The sequence below is a fragment of the Larimichthys crocea genome, chromosome VII, assembly GCF_000972845.2.
Source record: "Larimichthys crocea isolate SSNF chromosome VII, L_crocea_2.0, whole genome shotgun sequence".
Taxonomy (NCBI): Eukaryota; Metazoa; Chordata; class Actinopteri; family Sciaenidae; genus Larimichthys; species Larimichthys crocea.
In genome coordinates this window covers 11,208,677-11,226,380 of record NC_040017.1, presented here as the reverse complement: position 1 = coordinate 11,226,380, position 17,704 = coordinate 11,208,677, and the positions used below count along the sequence as shown (strand labels likewise).

The 17,704-nt window shown below is 38.9% G+C and overlaps 2 protein-coding genes across 7 annotated transcripts; both read left to right on the top strand.

The window, feature by feature from the left end:
- Positions 1–17: 17 nt before the first annotated feature.
- Positions 18–2,704, top strand: get1 (guided entry of tail-anchored proteins factor 1). The gene is made up of 5 exons (XM_019270708.2): positions 18–178; positions 693–858; positions 1,847–1,914; positions 2,007–2,121; positions 2,358–2,704. The coding sequence occupies exons 1-5, from the start codon at positions 89–91 to the stop codon at positions 2,429–2,431; spliced, it is 513 nt and encodes a 170-aa protein (XP_019126253.1). The 5' UTR covers positions 18–88; the 3' UTR covers positions 2,432–2,704.
- Positions 2,705–4,556: 1,852 nt separating this feature from the next.
- On the top strand, positions 4,557–16,729 carry sh3bgr (SH3 domain binding glutamate-rich protein). 6 transcript variants are annotated; one of them, XR_003462586.1, is made up of 11 exons: positions 4,557–4,735; positions 5,732–5,917; positions 6,032–6,112; positions 7,960–8,049; positions 9,724–9,909; positions 10,449–10,484; positions 10,581–10,601; positions 11,703–11,726; positions 13,881–14,484; positions 14,982–15,038; positions 15,967–16,729. XR_003462586.1 is itself a non-coding variant. In XM_019270701.2 (11 exons), exons 1-10 carry the CDS (start codon positions 4,691–4,693, stop codon positions 14,997–14,999), a joined length of 714 nt encoding a protein of 237 aa, XP_019126246.2. In that variant the 5' UTR covers positions 4,557–4,690; the 3' UTR covers positions 15,000–15,038; positions 15,967–16,729. The 6 variants fall into 6 exon arrangements, 5 of the variants coding, with proteins under 5 accessions (XP_019126246.2, XP_027136234.1, XP_027136232.1 ...); XM_019270701.2 differs by lacking the exon at positions 13,881–14,484 and adding an exon at positions 12,148–12,174; XM_027280433.1 differs by lacking the exons at positions 7,960–8,049; positions 13,881–14,484 and adding an exon at positions 12,148–12,174 and having other exon boundaries at positions 4,558–4,735.
- The last annotated feature ends 975 nt before the right edge of the window (positions 16,730–17,704 follow it).

Sequence of the window (17,704 nt, the reverse complement as noted above, 5' to 3'; positions counted from 1 at the left end):
AAGCGCTGTCGTGCAGGTATAACATGAATGGGCTGGTTATCGTGCAGCAGCTGCACAGCTGCCTGCAACAAGGAGAAGAGGAACAAACATGGCGACCGGCTGTGCGTGGTTTCTGGTGCTGGGCTCGGTTTTTCTGTGCAACCTTATGAAAACACTCCTGCCGACCATATCATCGCTCGTAAGTGGTGACTTTCATTATAATATAATATATTTATATTTATATTATAGTGTTGGTGCTGCTGCTGTAGCCTCCTCTCACAGGCAGCTAACTAGCTTAGCTTAGCGTAGCTTTCACTAACAGCGTTAGTAAAGAGGGTGGGGTTTTTCTTCAGATCCTGGTGTTACACCAAAAATCCCGGAAGATTGTTTGACCTGCCCTGAAGTTGAACAAATTAACCGTCATGCCTAAACCCAGCCATAAGCAGCTAAAGATGGGCCACGAAACACGGTGTGTCACCACACACTGGGGAGGAAACATTTAGGTGCGACACCATTGTGTTGCTGATAACAACTTTAGAGTTGTTGCTAAATATAGCACACCAAAACAAGAATTACCGGTCCAAAACCCCCTTTTAAGTGATTCCACCTTTTGTTGTCGAGCAGGAGCATTAAATACCTCTGCACCCATGAACAATAGCCTTCATCACAGTTTACCTCCTATCCTAACAACAGTATTTATTTCTGCTTTCAAGCTCTCAAAGATGGTGCAGAAAGATGCTGAGCAGGAGAGCGAGATGAGGGCCGAGATCCAGGAGATGAAGAAGGAGCAGTCCTCCATTAGCATGATGGATGAGTTTGCCAGATATGCCAGACTGGAGCGCAAGATCAACAAGATGACAGACAAGCTGAAAACACACGGTGGGGAAACAAAAGTAGATACTGTGACCGGCATACATAGGATAAAGCATCTCTTAGAGGGCTGTTGTTTTGTTTTGGTTATTTATTCACAGATTGTTCTCAGCGACTTTTACTGGAAATGCAGCATATTATGTCTTCCACACCTGTGTGTGGCTGCTACAGCAGATTCACACATATAAACCACCAACCACAGGAAGTGACAGGAGGTTTTGGATAACACAGGCCTACTTAATGAATGTTGGGTGGGAACAGCTGCTGCCTGTTGCTGTCCCTCACTGTCAGCCTCGGGTTATCTTGTGATTTTTTTTTTTACTGCACACCAACAGTTTAAATCTCCCGTGACCAAGCTGTACAGCCCACGTGGTACTCTGTATGGCTGCAATAAATGCCAATCAATCACCATTTTCTCTTAGTTAGTGTGCATAGTCTATTATGCACTCCTAGTCTTTTCCTTTGTATTAATTATAGGGACATCTCCACTGCTTGAAGAAAAGCACTTTTACAAAATGTCCCAAATGACCAAAATATTTATTTAATCAAATATATTTATGTCTTGTATAATGTAATTATTTGAGACTACATCTCTTGCCCAAAATTTTCCAAGAACACACTGTTGTGATACTTGCCATGTTACCCTGTGACTGGTTGAAGCATGTTTAAAAAAAAAAAAAAACTTAAGAGGTCTGTATCACTTTTTTGCCCCAGTGATTTCAAATTAACTGTCTGTTCAGTCTGACCATCAGGCTAAAAGGCACTGGGGTAGTATTAAAGAAGGCTACATCACCACACACACAAACACACAAAACATCTTCCATAGTTTGACTTTTTTTTCTATATATTTCTAGTAATTTCTTCTAAACATTGTGTATACAAGCTGCTGTGACAAATTAGTTTCCCCAGTGTGGAATACTTATAGTCTATCTTATCTTAAAAATAGTGTATTGAGTCTAACACTTGTTTGTTTGTGTTTTTTCTTTTACTTTTGTAGTGAAATCAAGAACAGCACAACAAGCCAAAATGAAATGGGTTGTGAACATTGTCTTTTACATACTTCAGGTAGGTGGAAAACAAATATATTGAATGTAACTATGATAATACAACATACATTATGTATTATATGCCCACATTTCATTTCTTTTGGTCGTCAGGCTGCTGTGATGATCTCTTTGATATGGAAGTATTACTCTGATCCAGTGACAGTAGTCCCCAGTAAATGGATTGCCCCTGTGGAGCGCCTTGTTGCCTTCCCAACAGGAGTTGCAGGTAATCAAGCTGTTTTTCATATTTATATATACATATATAATCGACAACAATACATTAAAACAGCTCATTTACAATGCGCAACTCAACAAAGCTCCTTTTGTTTAGATGTTGTTGTTTTTAAACCAATGCCAATGTGTGTATAAATTACAGTATGTTGTACTTTTCCCCCTCTTAAACCTACCATCAGGCTCAGAATGATTCTTCATTCACTGAGAGAGCTGTTTTTTTCCTTTCAGGTGGAGTGGGAATCACATGCTGGCTGGTGGTTTGCAACAAAGTAGTCACACTGGGTCTTCATGCCATCAGCTAGAGACTACAGCTGCACCAGTTCTTTAACTTATTGCTAAACATTTTGTTGATGAAAGCACCAAGGTTGTGTGTGTACAGGTCAACATGTACAAATGCAGAGCATTTCGGTGTTGGCCGCTTCATGTTACAATATAGTATTTTGGTAATTTTCTTGTTTGTTTGTTAATTATTTAAGTTAATTGTGACAATGTTTTGACTTTATAATTTCAAAACGCAACAGTGTGGAAATGTTGACATTCCTTTTTAAGAAAAGATAATAAAATAAATGCTTTAATTTCTTGTCATGTTATTTAATGGTATTCTCTGGCAAAATCAAGTCAGGTATTTGAAGTAAAATTGTAATGTCAGTGACTTGCTCCCGCCTGCTCCTTCTCTTGAACTGTCCTTTACTCACACTGCGGGCTGCCTCTCCTTCATTTCTCAGCTCACAGACGAAGTTCACGATTCCAACTGCTTAAGGTCTCCACCTTTATTTGGTTTTCAGGGTTTCAGGTCCACACTGCTTTAGGCAGGTACTTAATAGATTGTTTAAAGGTGTAGTTGCATCTGATTTGGGGGGGGCTGTATCATTTTCTTTTAGATTCAGTTGTATTCAGAGAATGTAGGACACCTCACTTACATGTTCGTATGCTTCCTGCTCTTCCTCTAAACCCCACAAAGCCTCTAATGCCTCCTTTTCCTCGGCATAGTCTTCCTCAGTTGGATCTTCTTCTGAACAACTTTTCTGCTCAGTGGTGTCTAAAAACAAACATTTTTGTACATTTATAAAAAATTCTGAATCAACCAAGAATAACACTGGCTCTAGTGTGAAGACACCGTTCGAAGATCGCTCCTAATATTTGTGGTATTTGTTGCTATGCTTGTACATCCTGGAGTTGTACCACTATGGTATTTTTTTAATTTCATGTGTGCATTGCCAGTAAAGTTAGTTTAACATTATGTTTATATATACTAAGTCCTCACCAGCAAATGTCTCGATGTCCTCTTGGTGATTCTCTTCAATCACAACATTTTCCAAAACCTTCATTTATTGTGTTTGTATACCTATCTATTGTATGCATAGTCTGATGTCAGATATCTCTCTTACATGAGCAACAAAGGCAACTACGTGACACTAAGTTAATTCCAAATGTAATATATTTTAAAAACTAGACTTTTAAGCGAAACTTCAGTTTATATCGGTTTGTTTTCTCAGCGTCACTGGTGACAATCATGCAGGATGTACACTATGAACTACAGGCAGTAAGCCCTCAGTTATGTTACGTTTTTGGGTTTAGTGAGGATGTGGGTGCATTAATTAGAGAAACATAAAGAAAAGAAATATAAAAACAATTTCTGCTTGGAGAGATGAACCAGCTTTTGAAATCTGAATAAAAAAACAGTAGTAGATGTAAGGACGACAATCCATGAAAAGCCATGTTTTTGTGGCACTGATTGAAATCTGAGCACAAGAGACACCAAATGGACAAAATGAACCAACCTCTAACAGGCTGCCTTCAGAGTCTTGGAAGTGCTGCAGTGCCACCGTTTGGCGATGCTGCACCTTTTTCAACAGCTTGATCTCAGTCCTGGTTTTGGTCAGCTGCTGCAGGTTTCCACACCTGGCTCTTCCACTTTCTGATGTAGTTCAACTTGGCAGACTGGATCTTGTGGCTTGAAACCTGTAGGGACTTGATAGGAGGCAACTTCAGGACTTGGAAGCTTGCGTTGTATTTTGTTTTCGCCTCATTGTGGTTTTTATACATGAAAAAGAGAAGAAAAAAAAGTATTTACTTATGATGGCGTGAATTGCATCCAATAGGTTTACATATAAACAAACATAAGTCATACTATAGAGGTATTAAACCGTGCTAAATAAACTAAATAAATTGGCTTTGTTGGGGAACCCTGTTCAAGGACCCCAAACAGGCCCGGGTACCTGCACTTGGAAACCAAATCACATACAGCCTACAGTGCTGGTCAGTGCTATTTCTGTCCATATATGCACTCAGCAAAGAGCTGGAGACTAACTTCACTGTCCCCTGCGCCGACAGACAGCTGAAGTTGCCAATCAGTCTGTGTGCTGCTGCGCCTCTAGGGGCCAACCCGCCAATCCCGCACTGATGGAGCCCGCAGACAAAAATAGCCTCAGTGGTGTCTCAGTGTGTTTGTGTGTGTGTGATCCCTGTCTCCGTCCTGAGCGTGCTCTAATAATAGAGGAGGCTGTCTGCTCCTTTAAGAGCCAACTTGTTGCAAAATCTACAAATATAATCAAAGAAAAATGGTTATCAAAGTATTTCTCGCCTCTTCATCGGGATCCACCGCGGTAAGCTTTCAGCCCGTCACACTGATTTCTCATTAGGGTGAACTTTCCTGGTTGTTCTCCTTAAACCGAGCGGGACTTTCATCCACACTCACCCAACAGCGTTAAACATCGGAATTAATATCACTTGTCTTTATTATTATTGCTTACCTAAAGGCTAATGGCATGAGTGTGGCTTTATTCATGCTTTGTGCTTCAGCACTTTCTTTATTAATGTCGCAAGTCGATGTGATTCACATGAAGAGCTTTCTAGAACAGGGGCTCCCAAAGCTGGTCATGCCACGGACCCCCATATGTAGACGCTTTTAGACCACATAGCCCGGTACTAGTGTGAGATTTTACCCCGATGAAACATCCTTTTAATAATCTTTGTGATCAGATATCATGTTAAAGTAATTGTCTGTGTACTAGGTGGGGTGATAATCAGAGCAGGGAGGGGTGGATTCAACCTCCAGATCTACTTTTGGCAAAGCTAAATAAGCAGTTTGAACCAGTCCATGGGGTGACATGGTGGCCCAGTTGGTCAGCAGTGTTTTACCCTCTGAGGGGACTTGTTTGGACGTTTGTCTGTCTTCCACCAAGTGTATCCTGGCATTGGGACAAGGTCCCAGTGCTGTGAAATCTTATAAATCCAACTCCCACCAGCGTTTATCCTCTTCGTCTTGCTTTTCTACATAGTTTTCAGGGTGTTTATATTGGCCCTGTAACTAACAGTTATTTTCATCCCTCACCAATTAACTCGATAATTTGACTTTTTTTGATTAATAGATTAATTGCTTTAACTGTAATGTGTCAAAAATTAGTGAAATATAGACCATAGCAAGTTCCCAGAGACCAAAATGACATCTTAATATTTTACATTTTCTGCCAGACTAACTGTCCAAAACACAAAGATGTCCACTCTACAATGATTTAACACAGAGAAAGCAGTATGTTCTCTACATACAGTCTTGATTTTCATAATCCTTATTATATTATTTATTCTTTACTGCTTCCCAGATCAAGAAGAAGCAACAAGATGTGGTCGGCTTCCTGGAGGCTCTTAAAGTGGACTACACTGAGCTGGACATCGCCTGCAACGAGGAGAACCGCATGTGGATGAGGCAGAATGTCCCTTCGGAGAAGAAGCCCACCAATGGCATACCCTTGCCCCCTCAGATCTTCAACGAAGGGAACTACTGCGGGGTAAGAAAGCAAAGACTCCAAAATATAAGCTTTAACTTACTGTACATGCGCATGATGAGTAAGTAGGAATAAAATATGTTGTAAAGTTTTCAAGAATATCTTATTCTCATCCAGGACTACGACACGTTCTTTGATGCCAAGGAGGACAATACAGTGTATGCCTTCCTCGGGCTGCCCCCTCCCCCTGGGTCTAAGGTTGGAACTCTTTTCTGTTTCTACTGTGGACAAACAAACACATTTCTTTTACCCCTAAACTAGACTGTGTTTGCTGTACCAAAAAGCAGATAAATAGTCCTGCAGAATATTTAAACATATAAATCCTAACCTTAACCCATATCAGTAATGAAATTCCTTCATGATTACTTAACACCTACCTGTCTATAAGACATTTGGCGAAACATCTCTGTAGACTCATTAAATCTGTGCAATGAACTGAATTAATTGAATCAAGAAATCATCAGGGTGTTAAAATACTTTAAAGACCTGCACAGGGTTTAACACCTGCCATGTAACTGCTTATATGATGATGACATTTTTATTACTGTGTCATGCATACAGCCCACATGGGCTCACAAGACAGCAAAACTAATTCAAACTAGATCCAGAATGCTGCACAAGCCGTTTCATACAATACTACACAGTAGTTTCATACAATACTACACAGTACTGTGAGGAATGCTGAATTCTGTAACACACATAATCTTGTTGTCAGACCTTAATGTCTTCAACACAATTCACAGATAACTGCTAAAACAATTTCATTTTAACCTACTAGACAAATCAAGGTAAAGACTTAGTAAATAGTCCAAGTTACCTTTATCAAACGCAGCAGAAGTAAACAACCACAACAATGTTTGACCTTCTGCACACAGAATACTTCAGGGTTCATTCATATTAGAACATTTCACGAATAATGTATACTCTGCTCATTGTACTGTAAAATACAGAAGAAAATAGGACTAACTTTTCCCTCTAAATAGATGTAAGGATATATCATCTGACACCTGACCTGGTGGGTAGATAACACTAATAATTAAAAAAAAAAACAAGTTACAAAGTGCATTACAAAGACCTAACAATAGGAAAGTGAAATTAAAAATTGTTGTTATTAAGATATATTTAAAAGAGGAAACACAACTATACTGCACAATTTCCTCTGGCAAGGCCCCTGAATGGTCATGGTCACCTTGTTTTTAGCTTTGACATAGGAATTAATAACAGCGCTCTCCCAGAGGATCTCAGGCGGCATTCAGGCTAGTAAGGGGTTAATAATTTGGTGTCGTAATTGGTGATTAATCCCAAACATGCTTTAAAAGTAATCATAAAAAAGATGCTGAGATAAGTGTTATGTGGACTGTTTTATTGCATTTTGTGAGTTACCAGATTCTTATCAGATAAGAAAATCTTATTTACAAGATATCAATATTACTAAGATGCACAAAAGAAAACAAAAATCGAGATAACATCCAGATTTGAGGAAGCAGGAGAGAGAATCTAAGAGAAAGTGTGGGTCTGGACTCTGGACCTATGATAATGGCTTCTGATTTATCGATCTGACTTTAAATGAACAAAGTTTTGAGATCGTTTTTTAACATCTATAAAACTGAATTTGTGTTTTGAGGAAGTTGTGTTGTGTTGTTGGAATCAAACGAGACATAGATCTGGGTTTTGGCTGCACAAAAATGGAAACTGATAACCCTATAAAAGATTTGAACATATAAATGGACAATAATAAAGGGCCAAGGACTGAGCCTTGAGGTACTCCATAGGAAAATCAAAGATGGAGGATTTAAATTCACTTTGACCATACAGACTTCCTCATTAGAAACATGGAGTAAAACCAATCTGAAACTGTATCCAATTAGCCTACCCAATGTTTAAGACGTTAAAATGAAATCACATGGTCAGCTGTAGAAGCTGCAGTAGCATCTAAAAGCAATAAAACAGACGTTTGACCATTATAAGTTGCTAAAAGAAAATCATATACATATACACACACTCACAATACACTCTCTTTAAACCTGATCATTTTATTGACACAGGAAGCAGAACAAGCCGACAAGGCACACATTGTGGAGAACGGGACCCACGCTGAAGAAACTAATGCAGAGGGAAACCTTGATGACTCAATAGTAATGCCGTCGTCATTTTAGTTCCCCCCTCCTCATGCTTTGTTTCTTTTCATTACTTCTAACCTTTTCCTTTCTATCTCAGCATAACAGAACAATTTCCCTCCTGTCCACACCTCGACTTGAATACACTCTTAATTTCCTCTTGTCTGCTCTGACCCAGTCATCACTAATCTTTTTGTGGTTTGCATGAGTAAGACATTTTAGTTCACAATAACACAATATACTAGATTGTCATTATAACACTGTGACATTGCATCACTACTTTCAGACTGCCACAGAGTCGTGAGGCATCATGTTCCTACAATCCTTTCTATAATTAGTACTTTATAAAGTGAAGTGTGTTTGATTTGCACTGTGAAATTTGATTTTGTTTCATTATTATATGCTCGATTCCAGTGACTTTCTAACAAATTTCCTCCCCCCTCACTTTCACCACTGTGCAGACTAGACACAGCCCAAGTCTGAAGATACCTAAGAACATACATTATTAACTTTCTACATTTAAATCATGAAAATTATGCATCTTTGAAATGTAATTTTACTGGCAGGATTCATAACATTCCTTATAAGCGTTTCACTTCACACATGCTTTACTCATTGCATTACAAGATATTGACATAGCTACAAAATGCTGAAGCACTTTTCCGTTTGCTATTTCACCTCAGTGATTTTACCCTAAAATTTAATGTAGCTGAGGATCATTTAATAGATGTGATTGTTTTTAGGCTAGATGTTTGCTAAAAACACTTAGCTGAGTCTGTTTTGTTATCCCTGAGATTAGGGCTAACAAGTGTGGCATAACTGAGTTCATTTAAGCTGCATTTTGTTTTTAGCCGGAGTTCCCTTTTGCTTTTTCTGCTTATTTATAATTACTTTTGACTTGACCAAGTAGAGGAATAGTTTTACATTTTGGGAAATATACTCACACTATACTCTGTTGGGTGGAGAGTTACATAAAAAATTCTGTACCATTCTCATGTCTGTATGCTAAATATGAAGCTACATGCAGCAACCTGTTTGCTCAATTTAGCACAAAGCTAGAAACAGCTATTACATGTCTAAAGCCCACTAATTAACATTTTATATATTATTTGCTTAATCCTTAATCATCTGTCATATAACCTCCTGAAAAATGGCAAATTACTATTAATACACCTCAGTTATTGTACAGATTAAAGAAAGATATAATGTTTTGTAATGACTTTACTCTGTTCCCCTGTGTGTCTTTGTGCTAATGTTATTTTACTGTCAGCTGTGCTTTTGTATTCACCGTACAAATGTGAGACTAGTATTGATCTTCTCATCTAACTCTCAGTGAGAAAACGAATGTATTTGCCAAAATGTCAAACTATCGTTTTAAGGCCGGGATTGTTTTTTACCTCTCACAAAAACACTGTCTTCATTTCTTGATCCGTCTTTTCAAACTTTAGAATTGTATTGAATTGAACGTACTGACTCTCTACTGTCTTCACATCTTAACTGTCAATACATCTTTCCCTCCTCCACTTTATTCCCAGGGTTGACTAACGCCTACCTTTTCATTTTTTCAACCCCTCCAACTGATGAGCTGAGCGTCTTAGTGCTGCTGGTAGTGCCTGAATGCCAGTAATGTTTTTTTGTATCACATCATTTGTTTTCATTGACCGCAAGTTGTTGTTTTCGCCTGACAATAAGGAGGTTCCAGTGGAGGAGCGTAACGGGGATGCACATGGAGAGGAGGAGGAAGGTGAGGGTGGCGAGGAGGAGGAGGAGGAGGTAGCAGAGGGAGAGACAGCAGATGATGAGGCCACGGAAGGAGACGAGGCCCCTGCAGAGGAGGATGAGGCAGTGGAAGAAGCAGATGAGATCACAGAAGACACAGTAATTGCGACTTAACTAGAATCCACCCTCCTGCAGTTTTTGCCTCTCCCTCCAACCTTTGAATGTTCTGAACTAAATGTCTTTTCCTTCATCTTCTCGTCATTCCTGGAATGCTCTGTTTTTCCTCCCCTTAATATCTCCACATTCCCTTTAATGCTATCCTTTTCTTTCAAATGAAGGGTTTGTCTCCTTCCTGTCATCTTCATACTGCACCTCTTCATCAAGTCTCTCTCTGGATTCAGTCACTTATTAACCAAAGATGTGTAACATTCCTGCTCATTGTTTATTCAGCACCACTGGATGTCTTTTCTGTTTTGTTTCTGCAACAACTATGAATTTCTGTCTTTGTATTTTGCTGATGACATCGTTACCACTTGTCTCGATCCACCTGCATATTCACTGCATATCCATTCACTAACTATCCTTGTCAAAGTGTGTCAGTAGGGTCCCACAAACACCCTTCTTTGTCTGGTTCAGTAAGTCTGATCTGTAGATGTTGCTATCTGATATATCTGATACTATCTCATCTTCTTTGTTAGGAGGCACGAGCAGAAGAGGAAGAAGAAGAAGAACAGGTAGGTTTCTCAAATATTTATGAACACACTGAACTCCAGTTAACACTTAAAAGAACTGTGTGTTTGACTGATTTCTTTCTTTCTTTTCTTAAACAGGAAGAAGCTGATGATGACAGGGTAAGAAGAGACACAGGGTGTTCTTGATGCCAAATCTGAAGGGTGTTATTAATAAACACAAACCTGCTGCACTTAATACACCTCATACATGTTTTCTTTTCATTAATTCCAGCTAATCTAAGATACATTATTAATTATATATCATGAAATGCACGTGGAATAAAGCAAGTGGAAGTTCATTAACTCTTTTCATTCCTGTCAGTCATGTCTGGTTTAGAGTCAGTGCTCTGACAAGTCCTCTCCAGTGCCACGCTTGTCAGTGATCTGTCTGAAATATCGACTACTAAGATGAGCTGAACCTGTACAGTTTCTATTCTATTGTATTTTAACTGTGAAATGAATCAATTTCACATCAATTTGTTTTTGTTTGTTTCAGTGAAACAAACAGTGAGGGTTTCTCTTCCCTGTATATATAATTAATGATTTACTTAAATGTTCTTTTTATTAATATCCACCTAAAATGTGTTAAATGTGTTATAATTCTATTCCCTAATAATGCAGTGAATCAGTCATAGTGTATTCAGTGATAATGAACTCTGATGTGCAGTATATTAGAAAGAAGATGGATGAAGACAAACCCACTGTTGTTCTATTTTGTATCCTCTAAAAACTAGAATCTTCTGTTTAGTCCGTTTGTGGTGGAAATGCATGTCACAATCATCAAATTAAGTGAACAGCTTCACACCAATGAGCAAAAGAAATATAAATATAAATATATATATATATGTGTGTTTTTTTTTATAAGACATTGTGCCAATGAGTGTTGATTTACCTCACTCACATTTCCCTACTATTGTGTATCAGATATGATACACAAAGTTTAAACAACTAAGAGTTTAACAGCTAACTTTTACTATACTGTCTTTATACCTCTTTTATAAAATTCTAAATGTCATTTATGAATTTTGATCGAGATAGGTAGCACAGTAATTAGATGCTGCATTTAAGAACTGGCATGTTTCCTCAGTTTCCTCAGCTGCATCAGTTTCAGACGTCCTTCTGCTGCTGTTCACACCAACCATATTCCTCATGCACGCACTGTATGGCATTTGACGCCTTTTTTGCCCTTCTTTTGTCCATCTCTTCGTTTGCTCCCTCCAGGAGGAAGAGGATTTGCAGTCAGAGGTAACTGTGCGTCGGTGATCATCTCTTTCTGCGGTTCCTCCATGTAGTCATCAGCAGTGTGGCTTTGATGGTGCAGAGATCAGGGAGGCCGCTCTGCTCTGGTTGGGTTGGGACGGGGTCTTTGTCTGCTGTTCCCACTCATCTGTATACTCTTTTAATATGCTCACTTCAAGACTTTGCATTTCTCTCCCTCTCTATCTCTCATTATCACTCTACTCCATTTTAATTACCATTTTGTTTTCCTCTCTTTCTGCTAACATCCTCATCCTCATTTCTTCCTAGTCCTGTAGCTGCTTCCTGACAACCTCAACTATCCTCATAGTTTCCTTTTGAAATGAGAAGACTTTTCTGTGGTGCATGCCTGTGGTGCTCTTTTGCTCCCCACACAGCCTGCTGACCTGCTATCTGTTATTCCCTTTAGGAGGAAGAAGAGCTACAACAGCTTGAGGTAGATCCATCTGACATTTTCTTTTTATCCGTCTCTAGCCTTCCTCAATTCTTACTTTCTTTCCTACCTCTTGTTGTATGAATCATTCTTTAAGTTTTCTTTTTCCCTAGTACTTAGTAAACTTCCACTTTCACAATTTGTATAGTTTGCCATGCTGTTAGGTCAAAGAGACCATTACATATCTAGATGAATAGTGTGGCGTACTCACAAATGCAATGTAAGAATCATTTTTTAGAGAAGAAATAATGTAAAGTCTCTTTACTTACGTCAGTTTTATATTGCATTGAATTTACAAGGTTTACCTTATTCTGCATCCTTGTTTGCATTCACACAAGCTCAAACACACACATACATCTAAACATGCACTCACGCACAGAGATGTAATGCCCCTCTCTTTTTAGATCCACTGTCATAATTCAGAGAAAATTCAGGGCACATACAAGAAGACCCTGGACTTCACTGTGCCTTGCCCACTTCCAAAAAATCAAACCTATGCACTTGCTCACACTCACTGTTTGTCTGGTGACACTGCTCATTAAGCCATGAGGACATGGTGGTTGCAAGCTTCTTGTTAAAAACTCAATCTGTGATCAATTAAGCGACCTTTCTCACAGCGCTGCTTAACTCAGGGGTTAACTTTCCTACCTTGTTTAGACAAATCTCCAATCAGGATTTGGCCTACTTTAGAGTGCACCACTGTCAGGCCTAAAGTTAGTCTAAGTAAAAAAAAGTTCATCTTAAACAAATGTCCCTGCTCTAAACTGCTGCTGTGTGAAAAGCGTTCTGCTTCTCTGAAACATTCCAACCTCTGCCAGTGCCTCCTCTATCTTGTATCCTTCACGGCTTTGCTTTGCTTTGCCTTCTTTCCTCTCTGCCTTTTCCATCTATATTGTCGTTGTCTCACTTCTATTGCAGGAGCAAGATGAGCACGGCAGTCAGGTAGTTTCTGTGGTTTGTGGCGTCTTGTATTTTTCAGGTTTTCGAGGTTATTTCTCTTTCTTATTCTCTCTCTTTCTTTCTCTATCTGCTGCATGGATTTTTTTTTGTGCAGCATGATAATATGATATTTTATTTAAAATGTAGGTGGATTTAGTGTGGTAACAAATATTCGGTACCAAAATATGTCAGCCTGTTTAATCAGCTTTGTGACATTCACATACTTAACACCACATGATTTCATCTTCCATAGGAAGAGGAAGAGGCTGAAGTACAAGAGGTATATTTGGATTGGGGAGTCTTTGTCCATGTTTTGCATGGTGTGAATTTATGCACGATCAGACAGCATATAAAGACTTTATGCAAATGTTTCTTCTGTCTCTCCCGGTTGGCAGTTGTGTGTCATGTACAATGTGCAAATGTGACTCAGCACTGATTTTTACTGCTAAGGTTTACTTCAAAACTTTATATGTGTTGTTAGTTCAGTGTTGCAATGAGCATTAACAAACATTCATTCAGACATTTTCTCTGAGTCTGCCAGGTCATTTTAATTTTTGTTTTGTTTTGATGCCTTTAGAACCTTGAGAACAGGTGGAAAGCTTTGTTGTGTTGTTTGGCGCTGTCCGTGTGCACATGACCGTAACTTAGATGTGTTTTCAGTTCGGTTATGTTTTTTGCACAGAGAGGGGACACTGTGACTTGACAGGAGGACGTGTTTTTTTTATTTTTTGAAGAAGAAGAACTCATGGATTTTGTTTGTTTTTGCCAAGAGCACTCAAGAAACAAAGTGGATGTGACAAGTTCCGAAGAAGACGGATGAGGTGGAGCGCTACTTGTTATTGCGTAACACAAAAAAACAGATAAAAATATCCACGTTACATCAGATTAACCACTGAACTTCTGTGTTGTTTAGGTCTGTTGTGGTACTTCGTAGCTTAGATTGTACGACAGGATGGAATCAAGTGATTCTGGCATCTAATTATAGATAATGATGTTAACTCTCTTTGTCCCTTGGTGAGCGTGTTGTTTACTCCAAGAAGCCAGTCATCAAACTAACAAGCAGCAGCTTGAGAATTTAAAACATCCTATATGGTGCACGGTCTTAAGCACCACGCGTGTCTCACTTAGGTCATATCAGGAAAATAAATCTGCAGGTCGTTAGATTCCTTAGTTTCTCTTGTCCCCGCTGTCATTACCCACGGCACTTCTCTCGTGTTACTTCTTGCTCCATTTTTAACCCGCCCTCACGACAACCACTAACGTGAAGTCCTCTCACTTTCCCGGCATTTGGAGCATGGCCTCACGCAACCCTCTTTTTTTTTCTCTTTCTTTTTTCACGCATCAAAGGAAGAAGAAGATGCAGAAGAAACACAGGTAGTGTTACAGCAATGAGTGAAATCCATTTAGTCACGTCTGAGCTGCTGTCTGTGTTTGACATGCCTGCTTGTCTCTGGAGCTGTGCAAGGACACAAATACACACTAACAGAACATCTTGATCATTTTTGGAGGGACAAGACAAAGAGACAAAACAATTGTTTTTGAAAAGACAGGAAACCTCTTGGCTTTTATTTTATTTTATATAATCTATCACGATTTTTATTCAACAAACCTTAACTGTTGAATGGATCTGACCCAGGTTACTGACATGAAGGGGCTGAAACAAAAAGCAACACAGACTGCTCCAATTTCCAATTTTTACTGAGTTATTAAACTTTTCTACAAACAAAATGACATCAGAAATATTTCAAATATCCTATAATCACATAACAATTCTACAGAAAGTATCTCAACACGCATTTTCTACCTTTGTCATCTTTTATTGTTTCATTTTCTTGTATTTGTTATGAATTCATGATTATTTCTGTCAACAGGAAGAAGAGGATGAGTAGTTGAAGCCAGGTGACGTCAGTGACTTAACTGCTATCCAGGTAAAACTCTTCTCCACTGCTTTGTCTGTCAGTTCTTTTGCTTCACCACTGGAGGGCAGTAACACATTGTGTGAATTGGTAGCAAACATTACCACAACATGAATATCTCTTGCCTTTATGTTTGGCTTTTATGTAACCGGATTGTTTAATAAGATAAACCTGTATTGAGAACAGTGTTTCTGCTTCAGTGTGCCTCTTTGACCTTGCTATCAAATCAAAGGCTACCAAATAATAACAGCCAATTAGTCAACCTCTCTGCATTATCATTATGGTGTTCACTGCTATTTAATGTCCTTGTCTTTACATAGGAGATGCATGAATCTCACTAATGTGGATACTCTCCTTGCTTCACCTTGGTGTTTGTATGGAGGTTTCTTTTCTGTTGACATGCACACTGAGGTGTTCAGTCAGAGGAAACAAAATAATGCAGCAGCCTATTTACAAGGGAGTGCCACTGCTGCAAATGGCTTCAGTGAGCACACCGAGTGCCTGGGGATCATCTGGAGCCACAACAAACACATCCCACAATTCCCTTTTTTGTTGTTCCTCCAAGGCAGTGGCAGTGATGTTGGTGGTGATGATGATGTTTAATAATCCTCAATCTTCAAAAATCCATCTATTATAGTATGTCAGGTATTGATGTACCACTACAGGAAGAGCCATGAAGCAGGCTTTGAAGGAATGGCAATGCCTGTCTCCCTCCTCTCTTAGCTGTTTTCCAAGCCCTGCGAGCCCCTGTCACGCCTTGTTAGGGGAAGCTGCTAAGTGAGCTTCGGATGTGCCTCCGGAGAAGCGGGGCATGCTGGGTGGCACAGGCGTAGCGTTGGTGGTGGTGGTGGCTGCCTCAGCCACCACAGACAACTGGAAAATGTGTGACCTTGTTTGTTTTTTTTTGTTTTTTTTCTCATCTGTTTGCCTTGTGTTTCAGCCTGAAGGAGCCTCCTGCTCAGTCTCTCCTTGATCCCTGATGCTTGACCTCCTCAGCCCCTTTCTGACAGCCCCTTCATCCCTCCCCAAGGCCCCACTGGACCCCACTGGAAACTGTTGTTCATGTGCTAAAAGGCACTATGCAAACTGAAAAGTCCTAACCCACATCTGACCCCACCCCTTTCCCTTTTGACTGCAATGTTGACTTAATTTTTATATTTTGCTCGTAGAGACATACTATAATGAAAATGTGCAGAGTAGTCTAGTGGTGTCAGTTTGTTGAGTGATGAGTAGCTTCTGTAAAATGCAAAACAGTTATTTTGTTAAACTCAAACACATTTCTCATATTTTACTTTTTGAAAGTCTAGCTTCCTAACACAAAGAGGCAGTGACCTTTTCAGAAGAGCATTACCTTGGCATACCTCTTGTGGCCTCTACATCAGATTTAAAGGTTGAACTTACTCTTTAGTAAGTGTTCTGTTGTTTTATCGCAGTTGTTTTACCAATGTTGTGCCTTGATGACTTTCTATCAACTGAATGTATAAATGCAAACTAAGACTTCTAATAACCAGACAGCATTAATGGAAGACATTAATATTCACATGCCACAAGACTGTAAACTACAACACCACCACTACAATTACTTCTGCTAATACTGCTGTCTAATCAATGCACTTTGTTGAATGTAGAGTGAAACGTGACTACGACTTGGATGTAATGGAAAATCCAATAAAGTAGACTGGTAAAAACAAAACAAAAAAAAACCCTCAGTGCTTCTATTTTGTTTTATTTTAAACTCTTTTGTTGCCATATTTATAGATCAATGGACCATTGTTCAGTCTGAGCAGCGCAGGGGCAAACAGGAAAATAAAGCAAATACTTTGTCCCAAGAGATCCTGGGAAAAGGTGGAGGGGGGCACACACAATAATCATTACACACAGCATTTATTTAAATACTTCACAATACAATGTGCGTGTTGGTAACATGCTAAATATATAATAGGCTGTTATCTAGATGATACAAATGAGAACTCCTTAACTTTCTTGTTGAAATCAAGTCAAGTCCTTGAACAGAAATAAGAGACATACAACTTACTGTGCTTCCTTATTATTAAGTTATTAGCTAATATGTGCAACAGGTTTAATGTTTGCTATGTTAGCATGCTAACGTTCTAATTAACACTATAAAAAGTATTTACAAGATTTACTTTCAATGCTTAATTTTCATTTCAACATACTTGATATGAATCTGATTTGGTGAGCTAACATCAGGACAGAAACTACACTCAGACAAATAGTGGATAAATATAAAATCAAGACAGTTTAAATTGTGAATAACAAACAGATGCAACGCTATCAACACCACAAACCAAAATATAATGTACAACATACTATTGTATATTTTTTGTGGCTGATGTCATTAAAGGAAATTATACATTTAAATTTTACATTTTTAATTTTGACGTGACATGGGGCTAGATGAAAAGTCAGGAGATCATGTCATCGGCAGCATAAATGTCTGTACTTGATTTCATGATAATCCATGGCTGCAGAGAGATTGCAGTCAAAAATACAAATGTCAACTTCATGGTGGAGCTGGAAGAAAAGTCACCAAAGTCATAGAATAGTTTGTCTGGGAACCATGATGTGTGGGCCAAATTTCTTGTCAATCTATCTAAAGGTAGGTCTAAAGGCGCTTCACTTAAAGCCAAAAGTCTCAAATCATGGTGGTGCTACAG

Bases quoted from the DNA above. Each gene is read 5' to 3' on its own strand.
- get1 (XM_019270708.2), top strand. From the start codon at position 89: ATGGCGACCGGCTGTGCGTGGTTTCTGGTGCTGGGCTCGGTTTTTCTG. The intron at 1,915-2,006 runs GTAGGTGGAAAA...TTTGGTCGTCAG, and splicing joins TTGTCTTTTACATACTTCAG to GCTGCTGTGATGATCTCTTT. The intron at 2,122-2,357 runs GTAATCAAGCTG...TTTTCCTTTCAG, and splicing joins CTTCCCAACAGGAGTTGCAG to GTGGAGTGGGAATCACATGC.
- sh3bgr (XM_019270701.2), top strand. From the start codon at position 4,691: ATGGTTATCAAAGTATTTCTCGCCTCTTCATCGGGATCCACCGCG. The intron at 10,602-11,702 runs GTAAGAAGAGAC...TGCTCCCTCCAG, and splicing joins AAGAAGCTGATGATGACAGG to GAGGAAGAGGATTTGCAGTC. The intron at 11,727-12,147 runs GTAACTGTGCGT...TATTCCCTTTAG, and splicing joins AAGAGGATTTGCAGTCAGAG to GAGGAAGAAGAGCTACAACA.